The sequence below is a fragment of the Furipterus horrens genome, unplaced genomic scaffold (assembly GCF_987537825.1).
Source record: "Furipterus horrens unplaced genomic scaffold, mFurHor1.1.pri manual_scaffold_4, whole genome shotgun sequence".
Lineage (NCBI taxonomy): Eukaryota > Metazoa > Chordata > Mammalia > Chiroptera > Furipteridae > Furipterus > Furipterus horrens.
This window is the reverse complement of record NW_028327174.1, coordinates 146,968,580-146,987,188: the sequence shown is the minus strand read 5'-3', so window position 1 is coordinate 146,987,188 and position 18,609 is coordinate 146,968,580. Positions and strand designations below refer to the sequence as shown.

General features: G+C 34.3%; 1 protein-coding gene across 1 annotated transcript in view; it reads right to left on the bottom strand.

Annotated features, from left to right (window-relative positions):
• Positions 1-18,609, bottom strand: part of PTPRD (protein tyrosine phosphatase receptor type D) — a 520,035-nt gene that overhangs the window by 201,357 nt on the left and 300,069 nt on the right. The window contains exon 5 of the mRNA XM_090274103.1: positions 2,286-2,474. Within this exon, the coding sequence (XP_090130229.1) occupies positions 2,286-2,474 (189 nt within the window). The remainder of the gene's footprint in view (positions 1-2,285; positions 2,475-18,609) is intronic.

The following is an 18,609-nucleotide window of genomic DNA, read 5'->3' as shown; positions in this document are numbered from 1 at the left end:
CTGTGACTGGTCTGTGGTCTAAAGACCTGGATATGCTTTCTTTGAAGCATATCACAACTGAAATAATCGTTTTCATAAAGAAAGAAATGAACAAAACAAAGAGAAAAAGAAAAAGGAAAGGAAAATTCACAATATGAGAGTCACCAATCATAACCAAACAGTACAAAGAAAACAATAAAAAGTTGATGGACATTATTGGAATGATTCTGAAAACAGGACAAAGATGACAGTGATGAGAGGACAGAAAGAATGAGTAAGATCATTCTGTGAACGTTAGTTCAGCACTCTTACCTCGTATTGGTGTACCACCTGGGTGGATAATATGAATGCAAATAAGATTAGAAAGAAGAAGCATTAGTACGAGAAGAAGGAGGCTAGGGCTGGGGAGAAGAATTAAATTAGATTTACAGAATTAAATAAGGTCTTAAAAGAAACTTGAATTACTATACTGGTAAAACAGGAATATATTAGATAGTATTATTAGATCATAAAAACAAGTTGCATTATACCACAGAGGGCAAAGACCACAATAGGCAGGATTGCCTTTCTCAGAGAAGCAACTGAGTTCTTAGGTCTGGGGTCATATAGGGTCAGAATTTATCTTATATGCCTCACAGTCTTAAAAAAAAAATAAAATTGACTAAGCAATATTTTTAAAGACAATTTAGAAAATACTGGCTAATCTATTTAAGTATATATATAGATATACAAATATATATATATACTGTCATAGGAAATAGTAAAGACTAACTAAATACAAACACTTGATTGGATATCTTATACTACTTACTATGCTACATTTGTGTGATCTAACTTGTGTACTAGTACTATTTTATTTTTCTACACAGCGTTCTTACTACAACAGTTCTGTGGATGTGTGCATGTGCGTGCCACTACGGAGAGCTGGTGTCTACACTGTCAGTTAGTAAAATGCATGCCATGCATTTTATTAATAATAATAGTATAATAATAGTCTGAATATGGAAATTAGTGGGGGTGAAGTGCGCTTCAGAACTAAGCACTTACCAATAGATTCTGGAGATTTAAATACGGAGAGAAGAAAGACAGCATAAAAATATTATTATATTCCTTATAATTTGGTACAAGTTTTTCAGAGTTAAAGCTTTATATACTAAATCATCTATGTTACATGTGAATAATTAATTCTTTATTTACAATAACAGAATGCTAATCTACACAATTCTGCTGACAACAAGCAAAAAGAGGCAGTTAACAAGACGCTTTAACATCACAGGACAGGTCAAAAGCTGAGAATTCTGGGAAGACAGGCAGTTAAAACAGCTTAGAACTCTATATCAATATTACTACCAATGTCAAAGTAAACCATTTATTAGTAAATGTCCCTGTGAAATTACCTAGGGACAGTCTCTAAAATTTAAGAAATTTAGAATTATTCTATCTTTAATCTAAAGAGAGCAAAGGAATAAACTTGAGATGGGGATGGGAGAGGGAGAAAAAGGCAACAGGGAGAAAGAGAGAGAGAGCGGCAAAAGCTGGAGTCTACACCAAAAGCAGACTTCTGTAGATCCAGTCACTGGAGGGTTCACAAATTCTCAGTGTGGGCACACACTACTGTGCCTAATGTGTACAAATGTTTATTCATGATAATATCATAATAACATTAACAAAAATCCCCTCCTTTCATTGGTACTTAGTAAAAGACTTAAAAAAAAAAAAAACACATCTGGTTACTCATGAGATAACATTTCTGTGTTTTATGTTTTAGTGAAAAGAAAGTAGATGTGAACAAACTTACTAAACTTTGGTATTTTGATGAGTTCAAATGTAGAAGCAACAGAGAAAACATACGTTAATAAAATTGAATCATTTTAGTGTTTCATATGAACATTTTGGTTTTTAATGGATATAACCATTGGAACTCCTTGCAAGTTCTGAATGAAGTCCAATGTTGAAATAAATTTGTTTCAAAAGAAAACAGTGAAAGAAGAAAGAAAACGAAAATGGATCCATCAAATACTGCAGAAAAGCAGTAAATTAAAAAAAATTATCAAAAATACAGTCACAGCAGTGAGCAATGTGGATTAAACAGAAGCTGCAAAACACACAGAGAAGTAGAAAGACGGACTCTGAAATAGGCTATGACATCACAAACATGAACAACACATTAATTAACAGAGAAAGAGAAGAGAGAGAAAAATCAATTCCTAAAAATTAAAAATAAATAAAATCAAATTAAAAATAGAGAGAAAGCTAAAAAAAAAAAAAATCTCTAGGAGTTAGTGGAAACAGTAACAAGACCCTACCTGATCGTAACTGCTTAATACGGCCATTGTTGTTGCTTGTGTCAACAGGTAAGAAATCTTTAAACCAAGTGATTTCTGGATCCGGGTTCCCACTGGCTGCACAAAGCATGGTGGCAGTGCGTGTACGCTCAACCACCTTCAACTGTGGGCCCATGTCAATGGTAGGGAAGCCCCTGGGGATTTGATCCTCTGCAAGACAAAAGGTGATACATCATTATGTTAACAAGTCAGAAGCCCAAGATTAAAGAGACATTGCCCATTAATATTTCACTTTACCATACTCAGCATTTGTTGAGACGCTAACACAAACCATGCAGCATGGCATTATTAGACTAGGATATAGTCACAATGTTGTGCCTGGCCAGAAGAGTACACAGTCTAAGTTAAGGAGCCAACAGCCTCGCAAAGCACTCAGACATGTATGATAAAGACCATGTTGGAAGGATGCACCAAGGCTTCTAGGTACAAGTTGAGTTGGCCAGAAAGATGGGATCATCATAAGTATGGGCATTAAGACAGGAAACTTTTCTTGAGGGAAAATCCTAGTATCGTAGCTTAGCAGGTATATGAAAAGCAAACAGGTTAGCTGGGATAACCATTCTGTGCTCCAATCTGTTTTGTGGGGTTTTTTTGTAACTTTTAAGTAAAACCATATATATATATATATTCATAAGCATGATGTTCCACCTAAGTGAATTCTTTAGTAGAAAGTTTCAGTTACTCAGAAAATTATCTGAGAATTTCCATTTCCAAAGGAAAAAAACAATTTCAAAAAAGCAACACCTCAGTGTAAGAAAATATTTTTCCCCAATCCAAAAATCTGCCCCATTTTTGGTCATTAAAAAGTTGAAATTTCTAAATTTTGAATATTGAACTCATCTGCAGTTCACTTTTCCATATTTCACATCACAGTTGTCCCAGATCTTAGATCTCAAGAAAATAAAGTCTTCTGAACTCTCCAAGCATGCCCCAGACCTATAATCTCCATTGCCAGCTCTTCCAGCCAGCATTAGAAAGGAGACTAAATAGTAATGGAAAAAAATACAATGAAGATTAAAATAAAATAAAAAAAGAAAGATATCCTATTTAAATACTGAAGGGAACTTAGTCATATTGGTGAAAATTTCTAAATTACAACTAGACTGTTTGTTTGAAGACCATTTTGAAACATTTTGACTTCCAATTAGGCCTGGTGTTAATTTAATCAACATTCCCTGGTGATTCCTGATGAATTTTTATGAGCCACCAATTCCAAAAAGACTCAAAAGCACGAACATCAGTCAGAACATCAGAAATCATTGAATGTGACACATGATTTCTCCTTGGATGCCTTCTACAATTTCTGGTATGGCCCTGTGAGTCTTGCTAAAGTCTAAGTGAGTCATAATTTCTAGGGAAAAGGCTCCATTTTGATCCTCCCACTATGTTCGGTCAAACAAATGTGTTCTCTACCATCTCCCCTCTATAACTTTGGGTTAAATTCAATCTCCTAAATCTGACTACCAAAGTTCCTTTAAATTAAGCTCTAATTTCTCTCAGGTAATTTTTTATACCCATACTGAAATTTTCACCATTTCCCACATCCAGAAATCACCCTCTTTGTAAAGACTGCTGAAACTGTCTCAGATATATTTAATATTTTCCTCCTCAGAGTGACCATAGCAGTGAATACCCATCTCTTTCTTGCACTTTTTAATTAGCATCAGTTTATCCCTCTATACCATGAATCATTCTGGCCCCATTTGCATTGATCAAGCTAGTGTGAATTGTCAGGTTGTAGGAGAACCTTCTGTATTTTCAAGTCTAAATATGAATACATGCCAGCGATAAAAACAAGTTTTTCTACTATACATAGGAGAGTATTTCTGTTAGAAATTTGATCAGAGAAATAGTTAAGGAGTAGAGAGATTTTTGAATGTGAATAGTAAAAGGATGTCAAAGTACTACCACAGGATAAGGCTTGCAAGAGAGAGAAAGTGCCCTGAACACCCCGTCCACATTACCGTAAGAGAAAATCGAGGGTCTAATAGGAGAAAGTGTAGACTCTGGCACTTGCAAGCTGAGATTTATGATAGACCAAAAGAAATAGCTGAGGCAATATGGGTTGACTCAAGCTGAATTCCCTAGAGAATATTTTCCTATCCCACCAGCCAGTTAGGGCTAGAGACTACAAAATGTGTACAATTAGTTAACTTCAAAGGGCTACATTTTACTTAAGTTGAAAGACAGGGCTCTTCTGAGGAAGCAGTAATGCATTGTGTTTATCTGAACACTTACACGCTGTCAGCTAAGCCAAGGTCTACAGCAGACAAGTGTCAGAAACAGTGGTTAAGAATGAAATCTCAAAATGATTTTTCAGGGCTCCAAGGGAATGTTAAAACTCACAAATTGAATAATGTTTTGGAAATTAGACTATGTTAATTTTAATCAATTCCACTTATTTCATCAAGCTATTCCATATGGCTTTAAAGATTTTGTCAATGTATTTACATCTATAGCATAGTTCTTTCCTTATTTTGAAAAAAAGAGCAGAAAGATCAATATCTGTTGTACCAGACATTATACTATTAAACATCTCACTTGGCAGCTATTGACACAAAATGATTCAAAGTATAAAAAGAATTTACCTCAAGTGTTCCAAAGTCAACTCCACTGCCTCAGTCACCTACCAATGAGTTTCTAAGAAAGTTCTTAGATTTTGTTGAACTTGTTCACATTTATAACAACCAACTTAGGTTAGTAAGAATCTGGTTGGAATTCCTGCGCTGTCTCTGTATTTCCCAGGGCCTCTTATCTCCCCTCTTGGTGGTTAACTATCAGTTCCATTAGCATGTATTGCCATGGCTCTACTAGTCAATACTTTTCCTCTACCCATTCATCTCTCTAAAGAACCAAGCCAATATTCTGTGCCCATCAGTGGCAAGTGTCAAAGACTTAAGTAAGGTAAGCCACTTACTAAAGACTCTTACCTAAAAAAATAAAATAAAATAAAATAAAAAATCAATAATTAATAAACCACTTAAAAGAAATGAAGCCCTCACCTTGGGAAGAGCTGACAAACTTGACTTGTGCCCTATGGAAAGCAAGCTAATACCACTGCATGCCCTTTCTTTTCCTTCCTGGCTCATAAAGAACACTCCAGAGCCCCTTTTCATATACACAAGTGCACAACAAAGATAATCTTTCTTGCATACTAATTAAGACAGAGAATGTAAAGAGTGCTGCTTTCTTATTTTTAATAAGGGTAATTAAATTCTATCCATCCCCCTTTGCACAGAACCTCTTTGAATGTACATTCTTCATTAAATTTTCATGAGAAACATCACACTTGTAACAGATTCAAATAGCTGGAGCAGTTACACGTTGACAGTTGTGGCTTCTTTCCAATTTGACTGTCAGGTATTTGGCAATAAAACTCAGTATTCAACATAAAACAAACTATGGAAATAATGAAATTTCTAATTGGAATGCTTATCTCAGTGGGTGTAGTTTAGATGTTAATTGCTTTTTTTTCACCTTCTACATTTATTAGTGATTTATATAAAACTGCCTCGGCCATTTGATGATATCAATTTTGACAGCTCATCAAATGTTTGATACTGGGAACTTAGGGGAAAAATCAATACTCCTTGTACCTTAACCATGTAAGCTTTTATAGGAAAAAGTAGCTATCAAAAATTAACAAACTGTCAATATGTTCGTAGCTTTAAACTTGTACATGAGGTGAGAAAAAAACATTTTGTCCTATTCGTTAGTGTGCTCATTAAGCTTTAAAGTGCCTTACTTATCACTGTTCCCTATTAATATTCAATCATGCAGAATTAGCTATTAATTCATCAACAATTTAAATCAGACTTGACCTTCACAAAGCCATTTGGTCTGTCATTTTGAGAGGCTATTAAAGGGCATATTACTACATACTTGTGCTTAGTGAATCGTAGAAGTCATACATATTTTGTTTGGAATGGCAGCTATAATAGACCTGGAAATATAGCACATTCTTTAAGTCTGTTTGGTGTCTTAATGAAATATGCGGATATGAAACTTACAATTCCATTAAGGCAAGAGAAAAATGAATGTCAGCATTTTTCAGAGTTAACATCTCATTGCTGTAGAACTTCTATGAATGACTCCCGACCTATCTAGGGCTTGAAAGGAATGTATGGGGAAATAGTCTGACATTGTTTTGTAGGGAGTTATGCTTTAGATATCTGTAAATGATCAACAGTTTTTACATAGTTTTCTGTTAAACTAATTTCATTGTTCATTCATAAACAATTTTAATGATGCTTTGACTCCCACTTCAAATCTGCAAATCCTGAATCTCTCTTATTTGTTAAGGCATTACAAAATTAAATTGCTGGCTAAGGCCTCCTTCCAAAGTGGCCCCAAGCAATTTTTCTTGACTAATCTTGCTAGGACTCCAAGTGAATTCAACCAGAGTGGTGCTTTGTCTCCGGTCCCAAATGATTTAAAAGAGTTTTCTATGAAGAACTGCTTGCCATTGTCTCACATTCTCAGATTTTCAGATTTATAGCAAAAAATTTTATGAAGAAAAACCATGTCAATTACATCAAGAACATGCTTTTCCAAAAGCGGCATTAAAAGATTTGGCAAGTAGACCTGATCATTTAGATATTGTTGACAATGTAGAGAACTACCATTCTCACCAAATTAACAATAGAGCAAAATCAGAGTCCAAAGAAAGAATGAGAGCTTTTTATTGCCTTTCCCCCCCTTAGAAAACTCATTGCCCTCAATCACTTTTCTGAGTATCAAACAGTTTACAGTGGCTCCTCTTTAAAAGTTCTCAACCGGTATTCTTAAATAAACCCTTATTACAGTCAACGTGTAAGCCTGAATTCATAAACCCATGGAGGCAGGGGCTATATGTTACTTACTTTTTAATCATCATAGTGTTCAATGAATACCTGCAATTAGACATGTGAAGGGAATCATGGCCAACAGTTCTCACTCATGTGGCATCTCTCAGTTCCAACTGCATTTATTTAACGTCACTCATTTAAACAGTTACTCACTCTTTAATTGTTTTGTGGCTATAAATTTGGCCCCTCCAATTTAAATATAAGTCTAAGAGGTAAAAATGATCTTATAACCTCTTTCTATTTTTTTACAGTATCTTAAGTAGTATTAGACTTACAGACTTACAAAAATGGTTGTTAATGACCGTTTTCTTTATTTTTATAGTCCTATGCTTTATCCAATCAGCCAACAGTTTTTATCAATTGACATATGTGATTTATGTTGGTCCCTTCTTTAATTTGGTGCAGATGCTGCACTAGAAACATAAAATTCAGTTTCTGCCTTCCTAACTTAACAGGAAGGCTTCTCTGATATATTGGTTTTAAGTTCCTACAAGTCAAATCTGCAACCACATAACAAAACCCTTACATGAAAGCACATTGAAATTGAAAAGAACACAATAAAATATGGATCTCTCCTCTGCTATCCCATCTTTAGAATACTGAAATGGAATTCTCCATGTTCAAACTAATAATAAAACTCAAATGAATCACTCAGTTATATATTGAGGCAAACATTCTGGGTCTTCTTTCACTGACAGAAGCAAAGGTTTTCCAGTCGCTGGATATCTTAAAGATGGATTATATAAAAATATTTTCTTAAATGAAAGTGTTAGGCTTTTTAAATATATTGAAAGGCAATATTGTTGCTTTTAGAGAAAGAGTACTAATCTATGCAACAGAAAGTCAGTGTGTTTTTATACCTAGTAAAATGTGAAAATCCTCTTGAAAAATTTAAATATGTATGTCTAAAGGTGATCAAATAATAAAGTATTTTCATGTTTATGAAAAGTTCATTATATTAAAAGAAAAAAAAGAGCCTTTAAACTATTAGTTTTAAAAATCCACTGGATATTCAGTAATTGGCATCATTCATTCTGTAGATATTTATTGAAGATCTCCTTTGTGCCAGGACTGGGCCAGGCACTGCGTATGAAGTAATCTAGAGAATCTTTATATTGTGATTAATTGGATCTGCATGGTAATTAGATTCTTTGTGAATAAGAATAGTACCCAGCTCACAGAGAGGAGGCATGAATGAGACAACGAATTAAATGTGCCCAGCACTGCCAGGCACTAGCGCCTGGCATCTAGTAAAATATTTACTTACCCTCATCCAACCTCCCACAATAGATTTAAATAGAATACAGGCATATGACTCTAAGCTTGGCATAACAAGAGGTGCAGCAATAAACTGTAAGTGGGGAAGTATTCTATGAAAATAATAGGAAACAAGGATTATCTAAACATCCAAGTGAATTTAAAGGGTGGTATCTCGTCAAGTAACCTCTTCAGAGCTCACAAAAGCCCTCGTTTCTCTCTCTAAACAAAGTTTTTAGGCTTTTCAATTAATATACAACATAAATAAAGTAAATTTATATTGTCACGTGACTTGCTCCCAAGGTGAACATTAAAATAGTTCTAAATATTTGGAACAAAAAAGCTTTGTTGCAAACGACTGAAAGCACTAAAGCATTTGAGCTTTAAAAGGGATCCTTGATATAGGCAAGCAAGGGTGCCATCATTACCTGTAGAAATTATGGCTTTCTGTAGACACAAAACAGAGACTCAGCAGAATTAAGTACTTGTTCCAGGTCATACATACGGCAAAAATAAAAATAAATCTTTTAACTCTAGATTTGGTGTATGTTTATTTCATTAGATTTCCTCTACTCCAATTGCTGTTCTTTGAATAAATAAAACACTTTTGGTTATTGATTCAACAGATGGGATGGAGAGAGAGAGAGAGAGAGAGAGAGAGAGAGAGAGAGAGAGAGAGAGAGAGAGAGAGAGAGAGAGAGAGAGAGAGAGAGAGAGAGGCTGAAATTTGTTGTTCTACCCATTTATCCATTCACTGGTTGATTCTTGTATGTGCCCTGACCTGGGATTGAACCCAAACCATTTGTGTACCAGGACGACACTAACCAACTGAGCTACCCAACCAGGGCTTGAACAAATAAAACTCTTAATTGGAGTCAACCCATAACAGAAGACACAACAAAAATAATCTGAATATTTAATTATTTTTTATATTTTAAGTCGAAAAAACCAGAGACAGAAGTCCCATGGATATAATAATAATTTTAAAACAGTACTACATTTAAAAATTCCAATGTTTGACACATATCAGTTGGCTCATTTGTTTAGAGTTGGTTCCAGGTAGAGACAAAATTCTGTCACATATACTAACCAATCAAATGTGGATGAAAAATGTGTGGGAAAAAAATAAAGAGTATAAAATGATGCTAAATATCAAATCATTTCCCTGGGAAGTTCAAGTTCAGTGCTGTGTTTATGTTTTTAAGCCTCTCTAATTTCTATTTAGTTATCTAGGAAGAGCTAAAAATGACAGTACTTCTGGTTTGAGCAGACACCAAAATATAGTACACAGACCAGAAAACTAGACATAAGTAGACTCAGTATATTAACTCTATGACCTTAGGCCACACATGGGTGGAACCAGTAATGACTACCCCAAATAGCTTCGTCTAAGAAAATGGCAGATCAGTGTCTCAGAGGCTGGGTGGCCAAGGGGTTACTGGTTGGAGCATCTGCTACTTTGTTGATGAGCAAATGAATTTTCAAGACATTCTCTTTCAGAATAAACAACACTATCAAACTATAATCAAGGACCATTTCTTTTCAGAATACAGTCCTGAGAGGGGAGAAAGGGGTGGAGAACAAGTGTCAGTCTTTTCTTTAAGAAAACAGTGTAAAGAAAGCTTTTATTTTCACCATTCCAGATGGCACAGGGTATAATTTGTACTGTTTTGACATCATGACCATATTATTCAAAATCAATGTTCCTGCAAGTGAATGAGTAAGGGACTGAAAACAGAAAAATAAAAAATAAAAGCTAAATCAATGTTTTCTGGCAAAATTGGTCCGGGCCATTATCAAAATGATATTCATTTGAGTAAAACTGAAAAAATATATATATAAAGAAAGTGGTTTCTAATTTTAAGTCAAAGGTTACTCAAGTTAGAAAAAAAAATCTAAAGCAGGACAAAACTGTCAGTTAATAAATTATATCTCAAGTGTGATATTTAATAAATATAAGCTGGTCCACTCAAAAGTAATTATGAACAAGATACAATAACTTTTTAGTTTCAGATCATCTTTGCAAGTTATTAGGCACAGACAGTATGCTTGTCTTAATATGGCTATCAGTCAATCAGAGCAGCTTTTATTTCACAATGGAATCAGGTATCTCTTAAGGGCAGTTACTGGGTACAAGAGTCTCCAAAGATTTCTCCTAGAATTATGCCATGCAAGAATAGAAAATTGGACATTGATAAGCTGATAGGAGCCTCATTAGCAGCTAATAATTATTCAGCATACTAACCAGCTAACCACGCAACATTCTAGAACAAAGCTACATTTTCTGAAATATTCTTTACATGTCAAGGAGGCACTCTTGGCACAGAATAAAACAAACTTGTTTAGCAACGATGTGTGCAATTATAATACAAATCATGAAGTAATGTCTACATAGCAGAATGTAAATCCAGTTTGAGTTCATTACTACTTGTATGAACGTAGTGGCTACAATTTCACATGGCATTAAATCAGCTAAGCCTCTTTGTTATTAGTATTTTGCCTTAGCAAATGATCACACTCTTTGTGATCCATAATTAGATAAATTCACAGTGGGGGGAAGTGCCCTCACCTACCTAGAAACACTATTCATACTTGAATAATTAAGTAAATATTTATGCTTTATTCCATCCTCTGGAATGCAAATCTCATTAAGATAAAATCCAGTAACAATCCACTTTCACAAATCTCATTGCTTTCTCTTAATTTATATTTATGAAAATGCAAGTGTCATGCTATTCTGTACATCATCCAAATTTTCACCTTATTATGAATATTAAAAAATTAACCACTTTAAATAAACTTATATTTAAATCATAATATGACTTTTTAAGAAAAAATAAAAATGTGCAATGGCACTAAAGTTCAAAAATTAAATTTCTGTTTTCAGAGAGACAAAAACAGAAATAGTAAACATAGAAAGAGAATTGGGTTTGGCTCTGCCTCCATTATTTGATGGCTTTGTAAAAGTCAAGAAGCCAAGAGAACATTCATCCTGGCTGTCTCCCTAGATTGTGGTGAATGTAAAAAAAAAAAAAAAAATTTAAGCCATCAAATGTTATAGAAAACAGAAAACTAGAATGTACTGTATGGTGAATTGGAATTTTAGGTATTGGTATGAACTTACAGTTTTAAATATATACACATTGACATAGAAATGAATGTAATTGTTAATGAGTGTGCATACACACATACATACCTTCCTTAGATAAACTGAATAGCAATGGTCACACCTAGCATCTAGATCTTTTTTCTAAATATGACTTTATAGTAAAAGGAATCAGAGCTTTTTGCTAAAATAACTGATTCCATACAACATACCTAGAATATCTGTTGTATAGGAAAATACTCAAAGAATAACAAGGACATGTTAAAAAGACAAAGATGCTACATTAAAGGGGTTCTCATAAGCCAAATGTGGGCCAATAGGAACATCATTTTATATATATACGTGTATTGACAAATTATAACACATTAAATAAAAAGACTTGAGCCTATAAATGAATAGATGAATAACTTTAAAAGTTTCCAAAAAAATGGTATTTTTGCATAGTCTCAAAGTAACATCTCACATAAGTATATTAAATATAAATAAAAATAGTAACTTTATAATAGAGAAGGCTTACAGAAACAAAGTTGATCAAAATATCAAAGTTAACACTGATAATGGGATAACTCAAAATTATATATTGAGAAAAACACAGCATTCTTTCTTCCATGAACTTGTAGACTAAATGTTTGTATCTCACAAAATTTTTATGTTGAATCCTAGGATGCAACATGATGGTGTAGGAGGTAGGGCCTTAGGAAAATGATTGGGTATCAAGGGTGGAGCCCTTATGAATGGGACTCCTGTCCTTATAAAAGTGGCCCCAGAGAGATCTCTCACCCCTATATAAGGACACATACAAAAGAGGGTCCTCTATGAGTCAGGAAGCAGACTCTCACCAGACAACAAAAGCACCAGTGCCTTGATCCTGGACTTCCCAACTTCCAGAATTATGAGAGAGAAACTTTCGTTGTTTATAACCCACTCAGTCTATGGCATTTTGTTACAGTGTCCTGAATAGGCTAAGACAATGTTACTGCCAAAGATTCATAACCTACCTAGGATCATGAGTGAACATCAGCAAAACATCAAATGAGAACAGTTTTATAAAATAACAGTTTATGTTCAAAGTTATCAAGAGGAGGAATGTCAAAGACAGACTGGGGAAATACCAGATTGAAAATTAAGGGCAAAGTCTAATCCTGAACCTTTGAGGGCAATTAGAGAAACTTGAATAGGGATAATTGGTGAAACCTAAATAGGACAACCGCTGAAATGTGCTCTGAGGTGTATGGGGTTTGAGGATTACATGATTATGACGCATTAATATTTACTTCCTGATGTTGATGGTTGCATTGTAGTTAGGTAGGAGAATGCCCTTGTTTGGAGGAAATCTAGTATTTGAGGGTGATGGGCATCAGGTGATCAATTTACTTTCAAATATTAGAAAAATACAAGTTCTTTGTATTATAATTTCCACTTCTTTTATAAAACTGGGATTATTTCAAAATTTAACATCATTTATGTTAATTCATTATAATTAATTATCATAAATAAATGAGATTTTAAGAATCTCTAATTATCTTATTGATATCTCAGCTGTGCAAGTTATTCCTGAAGCTTTTGGATAGTTGGATGTACTCAGGTATTTTTGTCTCAACTCTGAAAAATATTCCCCCAAATACACTTCATCTGAGACCCTCTTGAACACCAAGTCTAAACTACACTTAAACTGTTAACAACTTCATACCATATGTTGATAATACCCGAAAACTGTTAAACCTGAAAATATATAAATTCTTATAAAATTAAGACTTACAGATAATTACTTATCAAACCTGAAAGATGAACAAAAGTAAGCAATATGTCAAGAGCAAGGCTCAAGCTCATGAAAATAAAATGTAAAGAGATCAGAATTCAAAAAAAAATTCACACTCATGATTTTTGTTTAGAGATGTGAAAACATGAAACTGATAGACCCCTTATTGTCTAAGCATCTGAGAAAGTTTAATATAGAAAATGAACTTTTTGATGAGCTGCCTTCCATTAAAGCATCATCAACTTGACTTAAGGCCCAGAATAATTTCAGAAATCTAAGTGTTGGTTCCTAAAGCAGGCTTTTCAAATTCCTCAGGAGAAATCTACCTCCCCACCTAGCTTTTCAGTTCTCCCCCACGTGGACCTAGAACACAGTAAATAAAATGCTCATTATTATCCTGTGGTCTTTAATCACTTATGAGAGTTGGGACAAGAGAAGCAAGTACACAAAAAAAGTGATTCACACCTGTCTAAATAATTTTTTTGAAGAGAACATTACACCATTTTAATTTACCCAGTAGCATTTCTCATAGTTTAAAAGGTAAACTGTGGTGGTTATTTGTTTTACTGGAAGGAGAGATAGATTCTGAAAACAGAGGTAATAACAGTTTTCTTCAGGGGAAATAATAAAGATCAAATCTGAAAACACCAAATATCATATATAAATTGTTTCACTGTATAGGATAAACTACAAGAGCACAGAAATAAACCTTTCAAGAATGTATTACCTATGGAGGTAAGTAAATTTCCCCTAAACACAAATAATGTTCTACTTATATGGCAAAAGTGAGCCTGAATTTAACACTAAAGAATTATCAAATAGAACTTATTTATATTTGTCAGTGTATGAGACTTTTTCTTAGAAGTCTTTGGAGTCACAAGTTGTCAATTTATGAAACTACCCAAAAGAAACATAACTGTGATTTCTTTTTTCAGTTTTGAATTCTCCTTCCTCTCTACATAAGCTTACTTTAAAAAATGTTATATTTAAATGCAAATATAGGGTAGAAATTTATTCAGTAGATTTTAACATATCAAAATATTAATGTGCTACTCAACAGGAGGTCCAACATCTAGAAAATAACCAGATGGAAGAAAAACTACCAAAATATGCCTGAAATCAGCACTCAAAATTAATGTACAAATAAATCTCTAATCCCAAATTTGCTGCTAAGAGAGATATCAGGCCTCTACATGTAAAATTCTAAAGGCTTGACTTTATTTAACAATAGAATAAACTCAGCAAATTAGAAATTAAATTTAGGCAAAGCCTGAGGGGATTACATAAAGGATTGTGGTCTATAACATAGAAGCAACCATAAGGTAAAGAAAAGTTTTAAAGGTAGAGGTAAGTGTGTGTATTAGGAGGGTATGTTGCTTACCCAAGTTCCATTTTCAAAAAATGTCCTTTTAACTACAGTGTGAAAAATACATTGATGCAGTGGAAAAAAATTGGGTTTGTGTGGGGGGTGCCAGGAAGCTATCAGAGGTGACTGTAATAGCCCAGTGGCAAAATTAGGGTAAATTCTGACCAGGAGAGTAGTGAAGAAGTTGAGAGACTTGAGAATTTTTTTTTTAAATTTCAGCTTTATTGAGGTATAATTGACAAATAAAGTAGTGAAGTAGTTAAAGTATACATCATGGAGATGATTTCATATACATATCCATTGTGAGAGTTGAGAATAACTCCAAGGTCAAATGTATAAGGCCTGGTGGTATTCTGAGGACAGAGAATGAGGGAGGATTACCAGGGATAGTTTTCTAAAAATATGTGATGGGTTAGTGTAATAGATTTCTAGTCCTGCCTTCCCCTAGGGAACAGTGCCATACATTTGAGGTACCTACATCACAGGTGACATGAGCCTTACAAGGCTGGGCTTTGTCTTTGACTCATGACAACAACTGACCCCACCTGTTAAGCATAGCATCAAATACAAATGCCAAATGAATATTGGCCCATCTTTACCTTCAGGAACTGAAAGAAGGGCCAGGCTTTGTCTCAGGGTGAATACAAGAAAGGATTGTCTCTGTCTACATACACGGGAGCGCAGCGCGCTGACTACAGATGTGCCAGGGGTTCCCTGAGCACCAGTCCAGAATTAGATGGAGATACCTATGGATTTGGCCATTTTCCCCAACAACAGCTCAGATGCTGCAATCTGAAGACAGCAGACATGCCTGAGTAGTTTCCCTTTAGTCAGAGAAGCATCACCATCCATGGTCTCCTGAATAGAAGAGAAATCATCCGAGCTGTACTCCTATGACATGCCATTAAAAATCTCTTCCAAGATAACTTGTGGCTGTTGCATTTAAATATGTGACATACTGATTAAACAGATACAAATTTCCAAGGACAAGGTATTCAGAAGTGATGCAACAGACCTTTCTCTTACATAGGGAAAACAATCCAGAGTTGTTCAATTTCATTTAGTTACATTAGACTGACATATTGTTATAAATATAAGAAACATACAATCTCTAATTCTTAACTAAGTGACAGCAACCTGACAAGCCAAAATATTATAATATCTTGGCCTTGAATTCACTGGCATAGAAAGCCAACATATCCCACTTCCTCCCCACAGCATGAGCACACAGTTTCTATGTAGACTGCAAGACTGATGCTCCTTCCATTGCTCAGTGATCATGGCTCTGAGGCAGCTCAGTAATGTGCACAGTACTAAAGAAAGTGAGAATGTGCATATCAGCCACTGATCCCTAAAATAAAACTCATGCTGTTTAAGTGTTGATAGTTATAAAGATAAAATAATATGCAATACAGCTTTGTAAAGTATACATAACAGGTTTCTTGGCAAATTCTAATCAAGTGGCCAAATTTTATAGGTTTCCAGGAACTAACTCAGAGGAACATAAAATGTAATAAAAATGTTTACCCATTGAAAAAAATAATAATTTCCAATTTTGTTTTATTCTATCACAGTCCCCCTCCCCCACCTCCCCTGCTGGGATGACTGAGGCTGAAAGCCTATAGACTTCCATTTACTGAGAACATATCTCACATATCATATGAATTTAGCTGTCTGAATTCTGCCAGATTTGTTCCTTTGGTAACAGCAGCTAAATCACACAATAAAACCAATCTTTTTTCCCCCTTGATAATTTTCATGTGATGTTCTTGTGTACATATAAACCCCTCCTAAAGCCTAGCTACTATCCTTTCCTAAAACATGGTGAGTAGGGTTCCAGAAAAAAAATCTTCCTGGGATATCAGTTTTCCTGGTAAGTTTTAATATGATAGAGATTTAAGAACATTCTATCACATACTGTCATATTTTTAAAAATTTCTGTCTTCATTTGTGAGATTAAAAAAAAAAACCAAAACAAAACAAAAAAAAAAAACATTGCAGTGGAAGATTCAAGACTATGTTGGCTCTCAGCTCTCTTTTACTCCCAGGCATAATTTCTTCCTTCATACATGAATCCATTTCCTGGCAGGGAGAATAATATTTGTCTTAATACTTAAATTCCACCTGTCAAGAAGCCTACTCTTTGTTCAAACATATGGCGACACATTCTAATCATTTGACTTTTAGTTATTCTATTTAACCCAGGGCAGAGTTCATCAGGGGTATGTGGATGCCAGGATCCCTAATGTGTGTATGACAAAATCTCTTTCCTTCTGGGTTATTCCTCAAAAGGCAGAGAGTAAATGAAAAATTATTTATGTATTGTAAAACATGAGATAATTCTGAGGGTAACTATGTCATTCTGATAAAATATGTATACGATGCTGGACCTTAGATCAGAGTAAACTGTAATAGATTTTATTTATTGTAAAACCAAAGTGACTTTTTAAAGAAGAAATGGCTATACAAATAAACTAAAGCCAGAGTTGTGCTTTTTGGTGGATATTCTGAAGAGTTTAACTATTTTCAGTGACTGAATCTATATAGAAGATATCACAGTTACCAAAGTCCATATACTGTAACTGTTTAATCATAGGAAAATATTCACATGATATTTTACAGAGACCTTTTGTTTTAAATTACATGACTGATGTAGATACTTCCTTATAACTTCTTAAAAAGTTTTTCAGGTTCAAATGATTATAGTTACACTTTATGGCTAGATTGGTAGTTCCCTGATTTGCCATTAACCCTGTTTAAGAAGCGATCCAACCAACATACTTCATACATACTCAAGTTGAAATTCTGGGCGCTCCCTTTGTCCATCTCAGTGGAGAGGGTTACTGGCCTATCCAAATACATATTACTATGCTCCTTAGTTTTCTTAAGAATATGTACAAACTTGGCCTTAACAGGAATCAGTGTTAAAATCTGCAACTGCACTTAACCAGCCACACAGTTGTGCTTTCATCTATACATAGCAAGGATCTCAACCTCAAACTGATGGACAAAACTTATCACAACTTGGCCAGAGAAACAATCATTATAGATAATTAGCAGAATAATGTAATTTCATCTGGTCTTCCACATAATGTAAAAGTGATCTTTTGGTTAGGGGATCAGGAACTAGAACTATTTTTTTGTTGTTTACTGAAAAACAAGTTTTACTAAATTGTTCTGGAGTATGACTCTCCAGGTTACAATGAGGGGCTTTAATAAGCAATTGTCTTATGTATTTAAAGGGAGTTAAATATGCTTTATGATGCAGAGAATATTCTTCACAACATGACAATGTCCTCATTCTGAAGAACCGTGGGAGAAATCTTTTTCCCCTGATTTCAGTTTTAGGAATAATTACAATTTTTCTCAAAAATTTTATTTTATACATAGCAATCATCTGTGTCATAGATTTACTCTTTCTTCTTTTCAGAGCTATTAGAAGATTTAAAGCACAGGCATAGAAAGAAGCCCATGGCTCATGCTCAAACTTCACTCCTAACATCAACATACTTACCTCACTACAATGTTTTCTTATTCTGCCAATGGAGCATTTTATCTCATAATACTCAACATTCCTTTGTAAATTAATTTATATCCATTTGAAGCAATGTGATAATAGACATAAATGTATAAATGTTGTAAATCAGATCTTTCAAAAACATGTAATGAACAGAAGAGCTGATCTCCAAGATGCCAAGAAACATCCAAACAAACCAATCCACACTGTCACAACAGTCTACAAGAAATGTCAAAGTTATTATAAATCAAAACCAAGCTCATTACAGCAAGCTTCCTAGACAGTATGGCATAAAAACTGATTTGGTGAACACTAACTTGAAGGAAAGATAAAAGGAAGAAGGGATGGAGAAAAGTCTAAAAAGACAAGAGTAGCTTAAGAGTTGTACTTCTTTTTTAGGTAAATCACTTTAAATTATTCAGTCCAAAGTAAA